Genomic DNA, 19,086 nt, shown 5'->3' with positions numbered 1-19,086 from the left:
CAAAAAATATTTGGTAGATATCTTTCCATGTCAGGAAAGACAGAGCTATCTAATTTTTTAAATGGCTGGGATGGCATTGCCTTGTATGAATTTACCCTATTTAACTAATTCTCTACTGATGAAACCTTAGAATGTCTCCAATTTTTCACTATTGTAAATATTCTTACAGTAAATATCCCTGAATATATTTTTGCAAACGAGTTTAAATATTTTGGAGCAGAAAATTCTGAGAATTATTGTAAAAATACATACATTTAATTTTGATCATTAGGGCTATTTAAATATTTAGTTCATCTTTTTGGTGTTATTGTTACTTGCAAAAGTTTATTGTATATTAGGAAGTTTAGAGGCCTCTGAGCGTTCTAGATTTTAGCTACCAAGAAATGGGCATGTGACTTGGGCCTGGCCAATTATTTTATCCATGAGGCTATATAGACACGTGGCCCAAGCTGAGCCAATGAAAACCATCCCTAATATGTTTTATGGTAAGGGTTGGGATGGATGCTGTGCTTTTCTCTGAGTTTCCTGAGATTCCAGCCTATAAACCTGGAATTATCAGTGGCCATCCTTGCTACCTGGATATGAAGCAAACTCAAAGAAAAGTGTTGCTAAGAGATAGATGATAAATGATTGATAGATAGCTAGATAGATTGATGGAGTAAGTGAGCTAAATTACAGAAATAGATAATACCTTAAAGACAGTTTGAGCTCCTGAATCAACTGTGCCTAAAGACATATGCACAAACCAATATATTTCCTTTTGTTGCTTTAACTGGTTTCTGTTGTTTACAATCAGGATTTCTTGGTTAATAGCCAACTCTTTGTTAGTCATATATATTGCAGATATTGTGGGAGCTAAGAGAGAAAGAAGGAAAGAAAGAAAGACCATAGTGGTGTGTTGAACTTGCAGAGGGAGAGAACAGACCTAGGGTTGCTGGGGGTGGGGGTGGGGGTGGGAGAAAGGGAGAGGGAAGGTTGGGGAGAGATTGGGTGGGGGACAAAGGGAATAATTGCAATTTGAGGTGGTGGGCAGCTGATAAGATTGATCTGATCACCAAATCTTGGCACAGGTGTTGATGGTCAGCTCTGTGCCCCATGAATATGTATAATCAATATATATATAGAGAGAGAGTAGATATTTTACCCAATGTATTGTTTGGCTTTATTTATGGTGGTTTTAGCTGTACAGACATTTAAAATTTTTTTAACATAGAAACTCTGTTCATCTTTTCCTTGGGGTTTCATTTCCTGCTTAGATTCTTCTCATTCTAACTTTTTAAAGACCTTATTTATTTCCTTATATTTATATTTTAATTTAGACCTTCAGGCCTAAACTGGAAATTAATTTTTGGTGTGGTGAGAGGTGGAAAATCCCATTTTTAAAAAGAGTAATACATTGTATAAATGTGGGTATATACGCATACACATGTCAAAATGATTATCTCTGGCTCTCATTGGGTGGTGGCATCACAAGGGGGATTTTGTTTTCTTTTTAGGCTTAGTTGTATTTTCCAATATTTCTATAATAATATGTCTTAAATTTATATTTAAAAACATACTATAAGTTTTTTTTTTTTTTTTTTTTGAAGATCTATAGGAGATCATTCAGATTCAAGGTTTATATTAACCACTAATGAGATTGGGCTCTAAGCCTGTTTCGTATTTGTCCAAATGTCTGGGTATATCTGTTTCTCTGAAATGTCTCTCAGATATTTTCATTTTTCTTGAAACCTATTCTTTCTTGTTTATTCCCTATTCCAATGTAACATCACCCAATTACTCAAACCAAAATCTAAGCAGTTTTTTGAATGAATAAATAAACATATTTTTCCCCCAAGAAATACTTCAGGGACAAGAGTGAGTATAATAAGCCAAATGCCACCAGAACTTAATCTTATTTTGTTATCTTGTTTTCTAATATTACATTTTTAATAAATTAGTTTGTTATCATACTACAAGTATCCCCTTCTGAATTACATGTGTGATGTGATAGTTACTTCTCCTATGACAAATAATTTTATGCTTTTGCTGGAGAATATAGTATATACTTCTCAAGCAAAGTTTGCCAGTTTCTGGTTAAAATCAAACTAAGTCTCAAAGAAAAAGAATGTAGGCATTCCAATTTACTGAAATTAATAGTCAGGTAAAAATATTTTGCCTGATATATTTTATCTTTAATTTAAATAATATCATTAAATGATACAAACCTGTCATAATGTGTATTTTCTGACATTCTCTGATGACAAAACAGCTGTATATATTTAAATCATTTCATTAAGTTTCACTAGCAATGATATTTTAGATTTAAGTTAACTGCACATACTTGTAAAAGATATGCCATACATGAAACAATTCTATGCCCTTCTAAAATTTTATATCAAAATGCTTTTTTACCTTCTTACCAAACATTAATTCTTAAATCCTCAAGTTCTACTGTATGTGCATGTAGCTTTGCAATATAATTTTGTAGTACTACTCTATTTTCTTGTTGAGCTATAACTGAAGGCCTTGGTAAATGCTGGCATTAGCCTATGAAATCAGTCTAATGCCCAGTACCTCAGCATTATGAGATGAAGATCACAGTAACTGTTAGAGATTATACAAGTTTTTTAAGAGCCTGGGAAACAAATTCAAACAATGAAAAATGGGGCTGGAATTAATTTTTTATTCCTCAGAGCAACCCACAATTGAGATGGTTGGCACTGGACAGATGTCCACAGAAACGCACAAACATTGAGTACCTAGATGCATGACTTGGAAGCTGTACGTGGTGCAAACCTTACTGATGACTGAAATGCTATCTTGCCACTTACTGTGGCTGCATGAAAAGACGAGTTGTAAGACATAATCCTTTTTGCAGAGGATTCTAACATTTTTCTTTTTATAGTTAACAGGCTCTGAAAGAAGTTTTCTAGATCGTCATTAAAATCCGAAGTTCTTCAGTAATCCTTTTTGAGCAATTATTCTGCAATAATTTCTTAACAATCACAAACTTTCATAAGGAACTAGGATTACAAAGAGAATTCGTATGAGAAGACACATATCTTCCATACAGAACCTATACTCTCAAATAGATAAATTACTACAATATAAACTTTATTGGCTTTTACAGTGGGAACGATAAATCGTTGTACTATCATCCTTCTCTCAACTCCAAATTTAGAGGTATTCTTTTATCAGGAATAACATCAGAAATATAAGTGCTTTTCTTTACATTTCTATAGCAAGAAGAGGAACAAACATGAAACATAACAGGAAGCTGTGATGCTCCGAAAATATCACAAGATCGGATGACACGAAAACCTTTCCCAAACTTGGGACCATGACACCATTCACACTTGGATGTGCTGAAATGAAGGAAATATCAAGTCAATATTTAATAAACTTAAAGACACTGTGCTTGATGCTATGCAAGACTCAAAGTAATATAAAATATTGCCTTTACCTTCACTGAGCTTACTATCCAGATGAGGCACTTACCATCAAGTGAAAAATTAAATGCTAAAAGAGCCAAACAATAAAGCAGATATATGGATAATACAATCCTAGTTTTCTCAAACAAGTAAGCATATATGCATAGCAAGAAAAGACTCTAAGGGTAGATCCCAAACTAAAAACAGTTATTATCCTTGGAAATTTTAAGTTTCTTTATAATGTTTTTATTTATTTTTCTTTTTTTTTTTTTGGTGGTTGGCCTGTATGGGGATCTAAACCCATGACCTTGATGTGACTAGCACCACACTCTCTCAAGTGAGCTAAACAGCCAGCCTCCTATTTTCCAAGGTTTTTATAATAAATATGCATTAGTTTTATCAAAGCAAAATCATTTTAAAACTAAAGGGATGATCATAACCTAGCATAGGATTAGTGTCCACTATAGATACATATATTTTAAATTTTTTAATTTATTTATTTTTGGAAGCTGGACAGTACAAGGATAGAACCCTGGACCTTCTAATCAACTGAGCTAGCCAGCCAGCCTCATAATATATTTTTAAATGGTCACAAATCAACCAATTAAAAAAAAAATCAAGCCATTAGTAAATTAACATTAGTACATGAATAGACTATTCACAGAAGAAAATGAATGCCAAGAGAATAAAGGTAAAGCTTCTCAATCTCATTAGTAATCAGGGAATACAAAATAAAAGAGCAAACAAATACCATTTCACAAAAATCAGATGGACAAAATGTAAAGGTCTGACAAAGGAGTGTTTAGTGAAGATGAGAACCATCAAGGACTCTCATACTTTCTTGGTGGAGCATAAACTGGTGTAATTATTTTGGATAATAATTTAGCAATTTCTATTTAAATTTAAGATGCACATAATCTATGACCTAGAGAAACTTGCATATTTGCATAAGGAGACATGCTTAAAAATGTACATTGTAGATTTCTTGGTAATAGTGAAATAGGAAACAACCCAAATGTCCACCAGCAAGAGAAAGGATAAATAGATTATAAAATATTCATTTCAAGGAAAACCGTTCAGGAGTTAAAGGAACTAGGGCAATATAAATCAATATGGATAAGTCTAAAAAAATAATGTTGAGCATAAAAAACATGTTGTAGGACATACTTGTGTATTTGTGTAAAGTTTAAAACACAAAAAACAAAACTACATATTTTTCTTAGTTTTTCTAACACAACCAGTTTTCCAATTCCCTGTGGACTCTACCGGGGTATCCTAAAATTGAATCCAATTCTGATACTATTTACTTGGAATTGGCATCAGTCTCCACAAGTTAAGGGCTTAGTGCCACAAAACTGCCCTAACTTTAGACACCATTTGCAAGTAAGTACGGGGTCTTCAGGTTACCCACACTTCTGTCTGGCTTGACAAACTGGGGATTCCCATGACTCCTCCTCTGCCAGATGAACAGCCAGATGAAGTGAGGTCTGCAAGGGTCCTGAGCACAGGAGCCTCTGTCCCTGGGTGGAGTTGGGGTGTGACACTCTCTCAGGACACGGGTGTGTGCAACAGCTTGGAGGCTCTCTGAACCCTGTCATTTAGGGTTCTTTTATGGAGGGTTCTTTTATTACACAGTCATGATTTATTAAATTATAATTAAACTCAATCTCCACACCCTCTCTTCTCCTTAGAAGTGGAGAAAGATGAGGCTGAAAGTTTCAAGCTCCTAATGAAGGCTGAGACTTTCAGCTGCCGGCCTCCATCCTGAAGCAACCTAGGGGCACCACAAGAGTCACCAAATTATCATAAACTCAACGACAGTTGAAAGGAGCTCATTCAGTCAGAAGATTCCAAGGGTTTTAGGAGTTCCGTGCCAGCAATTGGAAATAAGGACCAAATACTTTTTCTTATAACTACAATATCACTTACAGAAATATGCAGATGTAGTAAAAGTTTAAAACATGGGGAATCACAACTGTCCACGTAAAGAGAATGGTCTTCTTTTGGGAGGAAGTGAATGAGATTAGAGAAGGGCCAAAGGCAGCTTTAGCCATATTTTTAAATGTTTTATTTAACAATGAATGTCATTATTTGTTAAATGTTTTACTTAAAAAAATCTGAAGCAAATATAACAAAATAAGATTTGATGAAGATATGAACCATTCAGTTTTAACTATATTCATTCTATGTATATTAGAATGCTAGCAAATATTTAACGAAAAACAATGTATGCTAAATTAATAAATGAATGCTCTGTAAAGGAAATAATTGTCTAGTTATAGTACATGCCATAACTAAAGTAGGCTTACTGAAACAAGCCTCTTCTGGCTGGAAATTAGAGGGGAGGAAAAAAATCTCTTTCCTCTACCCACCTTAGGTTCATTGGCAGGGGCTCTGTGAGTTAAACTGACAAGAGACAGATTAACAGGAGAAAAAGCAGCTTAATAACATACATATGCATAGTCCTTTTGAGAAGAAATAAGACTCCAGGAGGCCAGATGATTGAGGTTTCCATATCATCTTAGGCCAAACAAAGAAAAAAGGGTTTGGGGCTTCTGGGTAGGAAAGGCTAGTTATGGAACGGTGAGGGGAGGAAATGTACAGTAGATTAGAGTTGCCTTGTTATACAGATAAGTGTCTCTCAGATTATAAGAGTAGCTCTTTGCCTCTTTTCTTTTTATTTTACAAATAGAAATTCCTTTATAAATGTAAATTTTCTTTACAAAAACTGCCTATTTTTAGGCAGTTGGGTGAAGGTAAAGAGCTTTTCCTGCATCTGCTGGTTCTCAATTGCCTTTAGCTCAAAATAATCCGGGTACCAAAAAGGCATATTTTCGGGTATTATATTCTGGTACACTTCAGAATAAATAGTGTGCTAGAGGGAATCCAGGATCAGGAGAAAACAATGCTGCCCTTGAAAATGGAAAGCAGGCTGCCTTGAGTAAGATCCACAAAGACCGGCAAGGTCAGGCTTGGTTTAACTCATCAGTGTATGAGAAGGGCCTATGCTGTGAACACGGCTGGCAGGACCACAGTATGTTCACACTCTAGCTGTGTAAACTGGGGTTCAGGGAGGCTTTCAAGCCCAGTGAGAAAGTGGATGAGGGTTAAAGATGGGATGTGGCTAATCAGGGCTCACTATAAACATACCAGCTGGAAAAGGAGTCAGTAAGGATTTGTCTGAGGCTGCAAACATTCTCCCTGCTTTCATCACAATTGGCAAAGGACACGTTTGGGTGTAAGCTTGTCAGAGAAAGGCTTCAGTGACTGCAGCTAGAGTGAAAGAGGAGGTTAGGATATGACACCATATAAAACAAGGCTCGACTTCTGCATGAGCAATATCATTGATAATGTAAAATTTTTGTTATATAAACCATAGTGTAATGTTGGAGACTCAAATACTCTCTTCTTGGACGGCTTCTAGTTAAATACAATGAATTGATAACATGTACTTATTTAGTTTTCCTCCTGAAACCCACTAAAAAGATAATAAAGAAATAAAAAAGATATAAACCCACACAGGCAAAGAGAATGTGAGATAACACTAGGTAAGATATTCCAACACATTTTTTGGAAGGTGGAAAAGCAATGAAAGAGTATTAACTGATTGAGTGGAGCCAAGAAAGCTAAAAATTAAGTGACTGCAGAAGGGGAATCCAACAGGAAGCAATCCAATTTGTGCCTTGGAACTAAAGAAAAGCTCAGCAGTTGGGGGCATAGATATTTTGGTAGTCAGGAATGAGTGTGCGGCTGAGAATATGTACAAGGAAGAAGACATCACTGTAAGTCAGTATATGGAGCAATTAGACTCCCTATTTCTCTCCTAACCTTGGACATTCTCCAAAATTCCCCTCTCAGTCCTTGGAAAGAGACATGAGACTTGCTCTGTAAATGAGTCAAACCAGAAATCCTGTGAACTCACAGACCCTAGAAATAGCAGATGGAAGGCAATATGCAGATAGGTGATGAACATGAAGAATGTTAAATCTCACTAGTAACGAAGGAATTGCAATGTAAAATAGCAACAATAGGTTTTCTACCTACCTGTTTATCAAAATTAAAAAGATTGATATGGTGTTGATTTTGAATGCCTGTAAACAGGACTGTCATGTACAGGTGGTTCTGTAAATTGGTGAAAGCTTCACGGAAAGCAATTTTGAACAGAACCGTAACAGCCTGAAAAGAAGTGACGCCATTCTGTTAAACTTCTAAATTAAAAAGTGTTTTGTTTGTTTGTCTGGTTGTTTCTTACTCTTGTGACCCGAACCACACAGCTTGCAGCTGGACATTAGAATACAATGATTCTTGTCCACATGATTGCTAGGACATAATGACTTTTGCTCACATTGTACACAGAATAATTATAGAAGAAACTATTAACCGAGGTGGCCAGTCTTTACTAGTTTACTAACTGGATCTTTTTGAGATTAGCAGGAACTGAATCCATGACTTGACTTCATGGAGGATGGTCACCATGAATCAGCTCCCACCCGAGAAGTTCTTTGATGTTTATCTGCAATTTTATGATTATGCCTGCATGTCCCTGCTTAGGTCACCATGAATCAGCCCCCTACCACCTGTCCCTATAAACCCCTTTGGCAAGTCTGGGAAAAGTGGAGAGATGGTCTTTGAGACATAAGTCCACCATTTCCCAGGCTGCCAGCTTCCTGATTAAAGGCCACCTTTCCTTACACCAACATTTCTCTCAATTATTGGCTATTGAGCGGTGAGTAACAGAATCACATTCGATTTATACCTCTTATTTGAAGAGAACTGATATATTTTTAGTATTGAACTTTATTATCCCTGAATATGTATTATCTCTCCCATTCAATTCAGTCTTCTTTACTTTTTTATAAAGTTTTAATTTTTTCTCCACAAATATCTTGCACATATTTCACTTGATATATTTCTAGACACACTGTTTTATCTTGCTATCATAAAATGTTTCTTTTCTAACTGCTTGATTTCTGGTTTTATCTTCTTTTTAGCCCCATATCATAGATATTGCTATTACTGTTACTTCATAGAGATCATGTTTGTTTACCAATATATTTTCCCATTTCTTTTCTTAGTATTTCTTCTTACACCTCAGAACTTGCTTCTGGAGTCATTTTCCTTATTTCTGATGCTCATTCTTTGCAAGTTCCTTTAGTGGAAAATCTATCGGGAGACATTCTCTCTCTTATTCTGGAAAGTGAGTTTTGCTGGGCAAAGTAATATTTTTTTAGCCTTTGTTTTACTGTTCCTGGAAGTTTATTTCTCATTCTTTTTAAGTGATTTTTTTCTCCTGGCTGACTTTAAGCACTTATCTTTGTCTTTGGTGTTCAGTTTCGCTGCAAGGTGTTTTACTTAGTTTGTGTAGAGATTTCAGTGTCTGTCGATTCACATCTTTCATTACTTCTGAGAATCTGTAGCCATTACCTGATTGAACAATGACTCCCGCCATCCTCTGTTCTTACTTTCTGTGTTTCTAAGTGTATGTCAAATTTTCTCCTTCTTTGTACATATCTCTTTACCTCCTGTCTGCATATTCACTGCAATTTCTTCAAATCTCTCTTCACGTGCATATAATCTGCTGTTTAACCCATGCATCAAATTAATTTCAACTATGACATTTTTAGTTTCTAGAATTTTGTTTTATTTAAAATTTCTTTTTTGTATTTTCCTGGCTATATTTGATAATAACTTATTTCTTAATTTCTTACATTATATTTTATTTCTTTAAACATTTAAAGAAGGTATTTCATAGTCTGTAAACAATTCTAATTTCTTAGATCCTTGGAGATTAGTATCTGTTGACTGTTTTTGCTGACTTTTATTCTTGGTGGCTTGTTTCCTCACCAACAAGTTTTTGGAAGTTTCTTTAAATCATGAGGTAATATTCATTTGAACTTAATTTTCTGGAATCTTTACAGTCTAAGTTGAGAATGTTTCTGTTAAAAATATTTGTCCTGCTGGGAGGAAGGTAATTCACTGTTCTGGAACCACTTAGCCCATTTTTGGGTCCACATTTAATTCAGAAATCTCAGGTCGATCTTCCCTATCTTGTGATAAATCCAAAACCCATGGTGCCATATCTGTTTACCACTCATGCATCAGGTTTTAATTCTTTAAAAAAATTTTTTCCCTTGAAGATTTTTCTTACTTTCTCATATGTGATCAAATTTCATAAGCATTGACATCTCAAAATACTAAAATTAAAAATTTCTGGGCCCAATTTCTTTTTTATTGGTTGATCTTTAATCACCATTTTTAATTTCTCCAATAGTTACTACTCTAGGTTTTCTACCTTTTACTGAGTCAGTATTAGTAATTTATATGTTCCTGAGAAGCCATTTACTTAGGCATACAACAAATATTTGTTAAACCAATAACCTAAGCACTGATAACTAGTACTTCAGTAAAAATGGTTTTATACCATCTGAAAGAAATAAGAGACAGCCTGAATGGATTTTGAGTGTGTGGAGTTTAAGAACCCTAGTCCTGAGATTAGACAATTATTCTAGCACAACACTGTCATTATTGGATACCTCCCAGGGAGAAAAGCCACTCCATGTATGTCTGCTCTACTTGTGGCCTTTATGAAGTCAGAGTGGAGTATAACATTTCTCTGTATAGTGAGCCCAAGACTAAACAAATTTTTTTGAAAAAATCCACTTCTATGAACTTAATAATTCATAGAAAGAATTTATGTGATAGCTGTATAGAGATTGCTGGCTATACCTCAGCAACTCGAATTTCACATTGGATTTAAGTAATAACTTGAGAATATTAGAAAATGGGCTGCACTCAGACTAAATTATTACACCTGAAGAGCTAGAAGGGGCAATTGAATAATTGTGTGTATGGTTTTGTGTGTAGTGTGTGTGTGTGTGTTTTGTAAAACTGTCATGGAGAACATTTTAAATGCTTAAAGTGTGCTTTGGTTAAAAAGACTTCAGCATTTGCTCACCATTTTAGTAACTTCTGAACTTTTGCAGGGATTGCATCATAAAATTTATGCAGATTATTTCTGACAATGAACCAAGACGTAATTTGAGTAAGTCGCTGTGGACTATTCAAAGAATTCTCTTTCCAAAAACTAGGATGAATGAAATTATTCTCACAGGAGATTTTTGTCAGGTTAAGCTTCAGAATTGCAGATGGTAAAGAAGTCAGTTCATTTCCATCGATGTTCAGTTTTTCAAGTGATCTGTATATGAAGACAACCGTATTTTAAAAGATATTCATGCAATTTATAATATTGAAGTAAAATTCTGCCTCAGTGTTTTGGAAAACTGGTATCAAACTTAGTAGCAACAAAATACAAGTGTGCATTTAGTATTTCCTTAGAATCAGGAGAATTTACTTACACAGGCAGAGCAATTAAAACAACGCATTATTATGCAAATAAGTGCATTTGTGTGAATACACAGTTAAAGCATTTATTTTGGGCTTTGCAACATGTCTTCACTATGGAAAAAAAATAATATCCACAAATGCAGAAAGACTAATCATGTTATATCATATAAAACATAATAAAATGATACATAGAAAGAATATGTTTTCATAGAGAAATTTAACATCAACACATATTTTTTCACTCAAGCCTAACCAAAACAGTGAAATTTATGCTATCAAAACATATTTTGTGCTGTGTCGTGTTTTGACTTTTCATCACCTGGATCCCTTCGGTTTTTATGGTCTCAATTGCTTCTAATAATCCTTATTCTTTTCTTAAAAAAGAACCAACATCACTGACTTTCTCATTTTCTTATTTTCGTATGTCTCAATGATGTTCTGTACAGGCACTTATCTCCTTTCTAAATTAGTACTAGAAGTGGACAGAAAAATATGTGTTCATGAGGGACATATAAAAATCAAATCAAAGGCTGGTCCAACTCGTCAAATGCATTAGAGGTGACGAGATTGATATGTGGACTTTAGGTCATGAGTACCTGGGGCCTCTAGACTCTCATTTATAGTCTAGTCTCATATCTCATATCCACACAATCTAAATTCTTTATGACTTCTGCTGACAATATTAAAATATGGACAGAGGGATATTTAAAACAATGAGGCTAGGAAGAAGCCATCTCAGTTGCCTTCATCCCTCAATCACAGTTTCATTAATTCTCCTCTCATGGTCTAGAAAGGTGAGCAGGCAAGCTAAACAATCTCTAAAGTTGCAAGAGCTCCACATTTAGACAGCCGAGCATTCTGGGGAGCAGAGAAACTTCCTGCTGGTACAACACTGACATTCTTGATGCCCTGAGTGGTGTTCTGTGACCACCACCAGACCTGCATAAAAGAAAAAGCAGCCAGAAGAGAAAAACACACCTAACACATAGCACAGTGGCCCTGAGGCAAACACACTCTGTGGAGAGACAGATAAGGAGTTGGGGTGAGGGGCAGAAGAAACAATAAGATTCTAACACAGCGCGCGCGCGCACACACACACACACACACACACACACACACACACACACACTCTCTCTCTCTCTCTCTCTCTCTCTCTCTCTTCCATGAACCAAAATGCACGATTGTAAAACTAAAAAATTAAGTGGATGAATGGAAGTATATGGTCTTCATGGAGATCCAGATTAAAGTCAAAGACAAAGTAGAAGAAATAACTCAAAACAGAGCAAAAATAGAAAGAATAATAAGGAGGGAAAACATAGGTGCAATGTAAGACAGATCCAGAAGACCTAACATAAAAATAATAGGCGTTTTGGGAAGAGAAAATGAAACAGACGAAGAAGAGGCAATAATTGAACATATTTCCTTAATTAAAAATAAAAGTTTGAGCTGGCTGATTAAAAGAGCTCACTGAATTACAAGAAGACAGGTTTAAAAAAAAAGGGAAAAAAAAGACACCGTTAAGCATAATATAATAAAATTCCTAAATATCAAAGATTATGAGAGAATTTTAGTCTTTCCAGATAAAAATAAGAGCCACTTATTTAAAATAGACAATCAAACTGGCATCAGGGGCCTCATCTGCAACACAGGAGGCGAGAGGAGGAGGAGACGTGGAGGTCACTTGTGAAAAGGCTGCAGTGCAAGCCTGCCCACCCATTCCAGACGTCATTTATCTGCTAGGCCCAAAGATTGAGAAAGAAATCACCCGTGTACTCCATCTCAGGAAAACACTTACGGAAACTCTAAACAGCACAATGCATCAAAAGGGACATCTCCAGGTTCAGGATGAGAGGAAAGAGGAGAGAAAAGAGCACTAAGCAATGAATCTTGAAATACGCTCATTTAAATATAAATGGAGAATGACTGAAAGTGCTTGTGAGGATGCAAGTGCTAAATAAATATTCCTTAACAAAAGAGACATAATGTAAAGGAAAATACTAATGAGAATCTAATGAAAGTTTATAAACCATCTCAGCAAAATCTAGAGTTAGAGAAGGAGCAGATGCGTTCAGAAGGAAAGTCAGAAAAATAATAGTTTTCTGAAGGTCTCAACTACCAGTGGAAAGCAGCAGTGGGGAGACAGACCTGATTCACAGTGAGGCAAGTGGCCTTTATGTATTATTAAAGAAAAACGTGTTTGATTATGAGTTGTGGAAAAGGAATGATAGCCATTAACAGATTAGGAAAGTACGGTGACGCTTCAAAATTAACAAGGGAGGAAAAAAGAACAAATAGCATCCTGAAAAATCATCAAAAAAAAGGGAACAGAAAAAGAGGAAAGTAAATAAATTAAATAATAAATACAAGGAAAACTGGAAGGCAAAATTTTAAATGTATCAATAATAATAAATACAAACAGGCTGAATTCTCCTGTTAATATCCTGTTAAAATAGAGATGGTCACATGGGAAATTAAATAATTGGTATAAATATTAGAAAAGCAGAAATAAAGTTATCGCATTTTGTTGAAGGTAAGATTACATGTCTAGAAAACCAATGAAAATACAGTAAGCTCAATCAAAACTAATTTGGTAGAATTTGGTTACATGGCTTGATTTTAAATTAATGTAAAGAAGTACATAGCTTTGTTCTGCACTAGCAATAGTCAGCTAGAAATGTAAATAACAGAAACATTACATTCACAGTAGCAACATAATTATAAAATATTTAGAAAAAGTCATTAAGAAAGCTATGAAATGAATCAAAAATTCTGATGAAGTACATAAAATAAGATCTGAAAACATAAATTTTTCAACATTTGTGTGTACATTCAAGGCAATTGCAATTGAAATCCCAACTTTGTTATTGGGTAGGGGCTGAGAATTATATTAAATGATGTCAAAGATTATGATCTCAGAAGAGTAGCTAAGAGATTATTATGGAAAAATAACCTTCCTACTAGTTGTTAAAAATTACTCCAGAGTCATAATCAAAATAGTATGGTACTGACCTAGAAGGACACAGATGAACTTCAGACTTCTTTTTATTAATGTGAGAAATAATCGAAGCTTAGAATTAAAATTACATTTTGTGCAAGTATTTTTAGCATTTTGTGTATATGAATTTCCTTACAAAAAATGAGTAAAACTGATACAAGCCACAGGTACACACAAACGAACATAAGTAGCTTGTTATTCTATTAAGTCTTCATCTGTACTGTACTTTAAATAATTACTGAAAATGTTATGTCTTAAAAATACTGTACACTAATCATTCAAATTAGATTTTTGGCAAACTTTGTGCTTTGCATATTACATTATATGGCTATTAAATAAATGAAAGGATTCAATTTTCTCCATCACAAAGACGTCCTTAAGGGGCATATGACTTTCTGTGTACTTAACTACTTCCAAAATACCTGAGTTTCTGGATTTCACTTGGAATAGAAGTAATATCATTGTAGGAAATATCAAGTTCCTCAAGATGGGTCAGTAAAAATAACCTTAAATAAAAGAGGAAATTAATTGTAATAATGATTACATATTTGCCACCACTGGGAATAAAGAATTAAATACTTGAGTACAAAGGTAGTAATACAGAGAAACTATGCTTTTCTAAGATCTTCAGATTTATATAGATTTCATTATAGGTGGTGAAATTGCCATGAAATTTTTAAAAAATTATTTATCGACCCATTAAGACCGGTTTGAAATGTTTGAAGTGGATAAAGCCCCATTTAGAAAAAGGTACCCCAAGATATTTTAACATCATTTAGATATATCTTTTTCTTGGTTGCTATATTAGTTTCCTAGTACTGACATAACAAACCAGCACAATCTGAGTGGCTTAAAATAACAGAAACTTATTCTTCCACAGTTCAGAAGGCCAGATGTCCAAAAGCAAGGTGTCAGTAGAGCTGGTTTCTTCTGGAGACTCTGAGGGAGAAATCATCCCTTGCTCCTCTCCTAGATTCTGGTAGTTCCCTGCAATCCTTGGCATTCCTCAGCTTGTGGCAACATAACTCTAACTTCTCTGTCTTCACATGGCCTTCTTATAAGGACACCAGTCACTGGATTTAGGGACCATGCTAATGTAGTATGAGCACATATTAACTTAACTAATCACATCTGCAAAGACTCTATTTCCAAATAAGGTCATATTCTGAGGTTGCCTATGGACATGAATTTTTGAGAAACATTATGCAACCCAGTACAATTGCATTAAAGTTTTCCTAGTGAAATACTTTTGATATTTCTTTCCATCTTAAAAGTAAGAACCAAAGAATAAAAAGACTCTGTAACGCAGTTAGGCTGCCTCAAGCCCTGTCTCCTGGGGTATGGCAGTGGGAATTGCCTCTCAAACACTGGAATTGAAGGGCTAAGTATGATATTCGTTATAATCCCTAGTAAACATTCCCTTCTTTGTGTGTGCTGTTCTCAAATACCTTCCTGTTTTCCACATAAATATAAGATGAAAAATTACTTGCATAATTATTAACTAAGGCATCATGAGCACAATATTTCATTAACTTCCTATTCTCTTAGCGTGGCATATAAAGGTCCTCATGATCTGGCCCCAAGACTACTTGCCCAGCTCACCTCTTGAGACAGAATAGGGCTAGGCCTGTGAATCAAACTGACTCCATTATCCCTGCAGAGAACATTTTGTTACTTTTCCACTCCTCAGTCATAAGACCCACCCAGGGTGCATGATTGCTTCATGGACTGCCCTGATAAAATAAGCTAAGAGGAAAACAGATATTCGCTGAGTTGCAAAACCCCTTCCCCAAGGCTTTTAAAAATATAACTGTAAGCTTCATTTAAATCTTATTATGTACCCATTCTTTCTTTTTGCATAATTGTACAAATTAAGTTACAGATTAACCTCAAGACCCCTTTAGGAGTTCCAACATGTGCACAAAGCTTCAAGGTGACTGCTGCAATAACCATCCTGGGGTGATAATAATGACTACCATCGCCATCTTGAACCAACTGAGCAGGCACAAGGACCAAAGACCTAACTGAGCATGCACCCATGACACAATCAGGACCACCTGCAGAGGTGCAGAATGATGATGCTGGCTTGCACTCCTTAACTCTTTGCCCTGTAAAGAACCCTGAACAGCTCCCTTCAGAGAGCTAGCTTTCCTGTACCTACCCCCCTTATGCATAAGTCTATCTCCTCTTTTAATAAATCATTACTTGCTTTACTGCTGGTATGTTGTTCATTTCTATAACTTTGGAACCCAAGGGCCTGATTCAGTGACCGCCTCACATTACCCCATATTCCCCTATGGCCCAGCACTGATTTGCTAAAATTCCCTGAATTAACCAGTTCTCACTAGCTCCAAATACCATATGAAATTCCCCTAAATTTGATTCTTTGATCATTGTCTTTTCATTTTTTAAGACTTGGTTCAGATATCACCTCTTCCAAGGAACTCTTCTTGAATCTATCAGGCTGGGTGAGGTGCCTCTTCTGTACTTCTCTGCTTACCTCTATCACAGCACCTATCACATTGTGCAATAAATATCTGCCTCCTAAATTTATGAGGTTCTGGGGGCCAAGGATTCAATTTTGTATTTCTATATATTCAATGGCTTGCATAGTGCTTAATACATCATAAGTGCTGAGGAATTCACAACTGACTAAAGGAAAGGTGACTCAGTTAATTTAAAATTATTCGCTATGAAAAATTAATGAGATTGAAAAGGAAAACAAACAAACAGAAATGCCTTTTCAATTCAGTGTTTATCTCTGACTTCTTATCAACTCTATAAAAAAAATGTTAATACCATTTGCTCTATTTTTCAATTCAAAATCATGTTATTTTCTTGCCTCAGGCAGTTTGTAGAATCATTTTGTCTTCCCTTATCTCTTCAGTACTGTCAAAACAGTCTGGCTCCAGCCTTTCATCTGGATGATATATTTTTGTTGATTGTGAGGTTTAATAGAGTTTATAGACAGCATTAAGGAAGCTAATTAAGAAGCTGCATAGGTTCTAGAGTTGAAATTTATCTAATCTATTTATGATTTTAGAAAGCAAATCAGTTTAGACAGCCTCAGTTTGGTCTGATAGATTCCACTAGCACCAAATCTATCACATTTTTTTAGGATGAATAGAATTCTTTACATTTATATCATTGTTTTATTTATTAGCACATTATTGGGCAATGAGCTGCTTAAACTAGAGCCCTGCTGATAGCTTGGAAGATTAGGCTAGCATTAATAATTACATGTGTTAACAATGATGACCACCACAACAATATAAATGTCATTTATAAATAGCCTTCTATATGTTCAAGGCACTTTAGAATAACCTCTCACCATACCACTTCAAGATTATTATTTTTTACACTTTTAAAAAATGAAAGCTGCAAGAGGTTAAGTTACTTTTCCAAGTCAGTATGAAATTAAACATAGTTATCCCTTTTCTTCAGATATGTTGAGACAAAGTAATTTAATTCCCCTCCTTAATAACAGTATGGAAAATAAATATGTGCAATTTTAGAATCAGCTCTAAATAAGGGCTCTCAAGTAGGTTGTTAGGTTCTTTGTCCTAAGTACCTTCTCTTTTCTAAAGAAACTGCCTGCCAATTCAAGCAAATTGATTCAAACAAGTAAGGCAAACAATGTGATTCTGTTAGTTAAAAGTAGCAATTTCCTGTCATTTTTCTCCTGCTATCCACTGAGAAAAAGATAAGGGATTTTTTTTTCCTAACCTTTGTGACAGTTATTTCTGAGTAACCTCAGGGTTTGAGTCTAAAAAAAATGTTTTTGTAGCCAATAGTATTTTTTCACGCAATATGTGCTTTTCTTTGTTCACTTAAGGGGCAGTGACATCACCAAAACAAATCTCTTTCCTTACCTTTTTTTTTTTTTTTTTCCTTTCCTTTCCTTTCCTTTTCTTGTCTTTTCTATCTAAAAGCTTTGGGAAAAGAAATAAACTTTTTGATTTTTTAAATGATTTGTTATCTTTATTTTATAAGAGAGTTAAAAAGACAAATCAAAGAGCTTTTCATGGTTACAAAACTCCAAACATAACATGAGTGAGTTGACTATACGTGGATAGTCTGTAAGGGTCATAGTGAGCATGAGAGCCCAGGTCTTTCTGCCTCCAAAGCCTGGGCTCCCCTACCTCCATGTGTTTCATACTATATGCCCTAAGCAGGTTAAAGCTAAATATAAGGAACAAAAACGCAGTTCTTAGCGAATTTATACTTTAACAAAATGGACTTTTTCTCTTAGCTTCTAATTTGACCTACCTTGAAACAATCAGCTGTTACATAAATTCAAAAACATTGCATACTTTATTTTGTTTTAGAAATTTAGTTCAAAGGAAAAAGAAAAATCTGTAAAAATAATTGAAAAATTTTTAAAAATAATTTACAGGATTTCCTTATTTAATTTTTGTAATACCTTGAAAACAAGTGCAAGTTTTCTAAGCTTTCAGATAGAAACTGAAGTTACGATTGGGTCAGCGGTTTGCCAAAGTTATAGCATCTAAGTGCAGAGCTTGTCTCTGAAAGTACCTTGTTTTTCTACTATGTCAGTCTGAGTGTCATTAAGGTAGAAAGATCTAGTTAGGAATGGAAAAATAATAGTGAAAGAACTCCATCATATTTTTAGAAAAACTTTGAGAAGGCACCAAAATTTCTTCTCACATATATGAGTATGTGTGTATATATATATAGATACACACACACACACATATATAAAAAACCTAGGAAAAATTCAGACTAATAATGAGAATAGGAAAAGAGAAAAAATAGAAAATACAATGCTTAGCCACTAAAACAAACAACCATTTTTTTCTATGTTAGATAAATCTAGAAAAAGTACATATCTTACTTTAAATTCTAATACCATGGTTTTAAAAAAATTGGGTAACCGATTGTTTTATTTAATAAAATACTGCTAAATTTTACTTGAACTGATAAATCTATACGGCTAACCCCCACTTTGTTCAAATGTTCCTTTTTCAGTATGGCCCACCCTAACTTCTCTATTTAAAATTGTACTCTCGTTCTCTTTTACTGTTCTGTTTTTTAATTTTTCATACCATCTATTACCCTCTAACATACTATATAATTTACTTATTACACATACTGTTATTGACTGCCTCTCCCTATGAGAATGGGATCCCACAAGGGTAGAAATCTTGACTGATTTTATACTAGTTTTTTATCACTGCCATAACAAATTGCAACACAAAGTTAGTGGCTTACAACACCACAGATTTATTATTTTATAGTTATATAGGTCAGAAGACTGGCATGGGTCTCACCGTACTAAAAGGCATCAGCAGGGCTGCATTCCTATCTGGAGGC

The 19,086-nt window shown here is 34.8% G+C and overlaps 1 protein-coding gene across 1 annotated transcript in view; it reads right to left on the bottom strand.

The window, feature by feature from the left end:
* Nucleotides 1-3,136: 3,136 nt before the first annotated feature.
* LRRC63 (leucine rich repeat containing 63) overlaps nucleotides 3,137-19,086 on the bottom strand; it is a 59,333-nt gene continuing 43,383 nt past the window's right edge. Inside the window, exons 8-10 of the mRNA XM_063101537.1 lie at nucleotides 14,175-14,258; nucleotides 10,369-10,608; nucleotides 3,137-3,347 (exon numbers count right to left, since the gene is read on the bottom strand). Of these exons, the coding sequence (XP_062957607.1) occupies nucleotides 3,137-3,347; nucleotides 10,369-10,608; nucleotides 14,175-14,258 (535 nt within the window). The remainder of the gene's footprint in view (nucleotides 3,348-10,368; nucleotides 10,609-14,174; nucleotides 14,259-19,086) is intronic.

Source organism: Cynocephalus volans, chromosome 7 (genome assembly GCF_027409185.1).
Source record: "Cynocephalus volans isolate mCynVol1 chromosome 7, mCynVol1.pri, whole genome shotgun sequence".
Lineage (NCBI taxonomy): Eukaryota > Metazoa > Chordata > Mammalia > Dermoptera > Cynocephalidae > Cynocephalus > Cynocephalus volans.
Note: the sequence above shows the minus strand (reverse complement) of the source record. Positions and strands in the feature narration are given on the sequence as shown.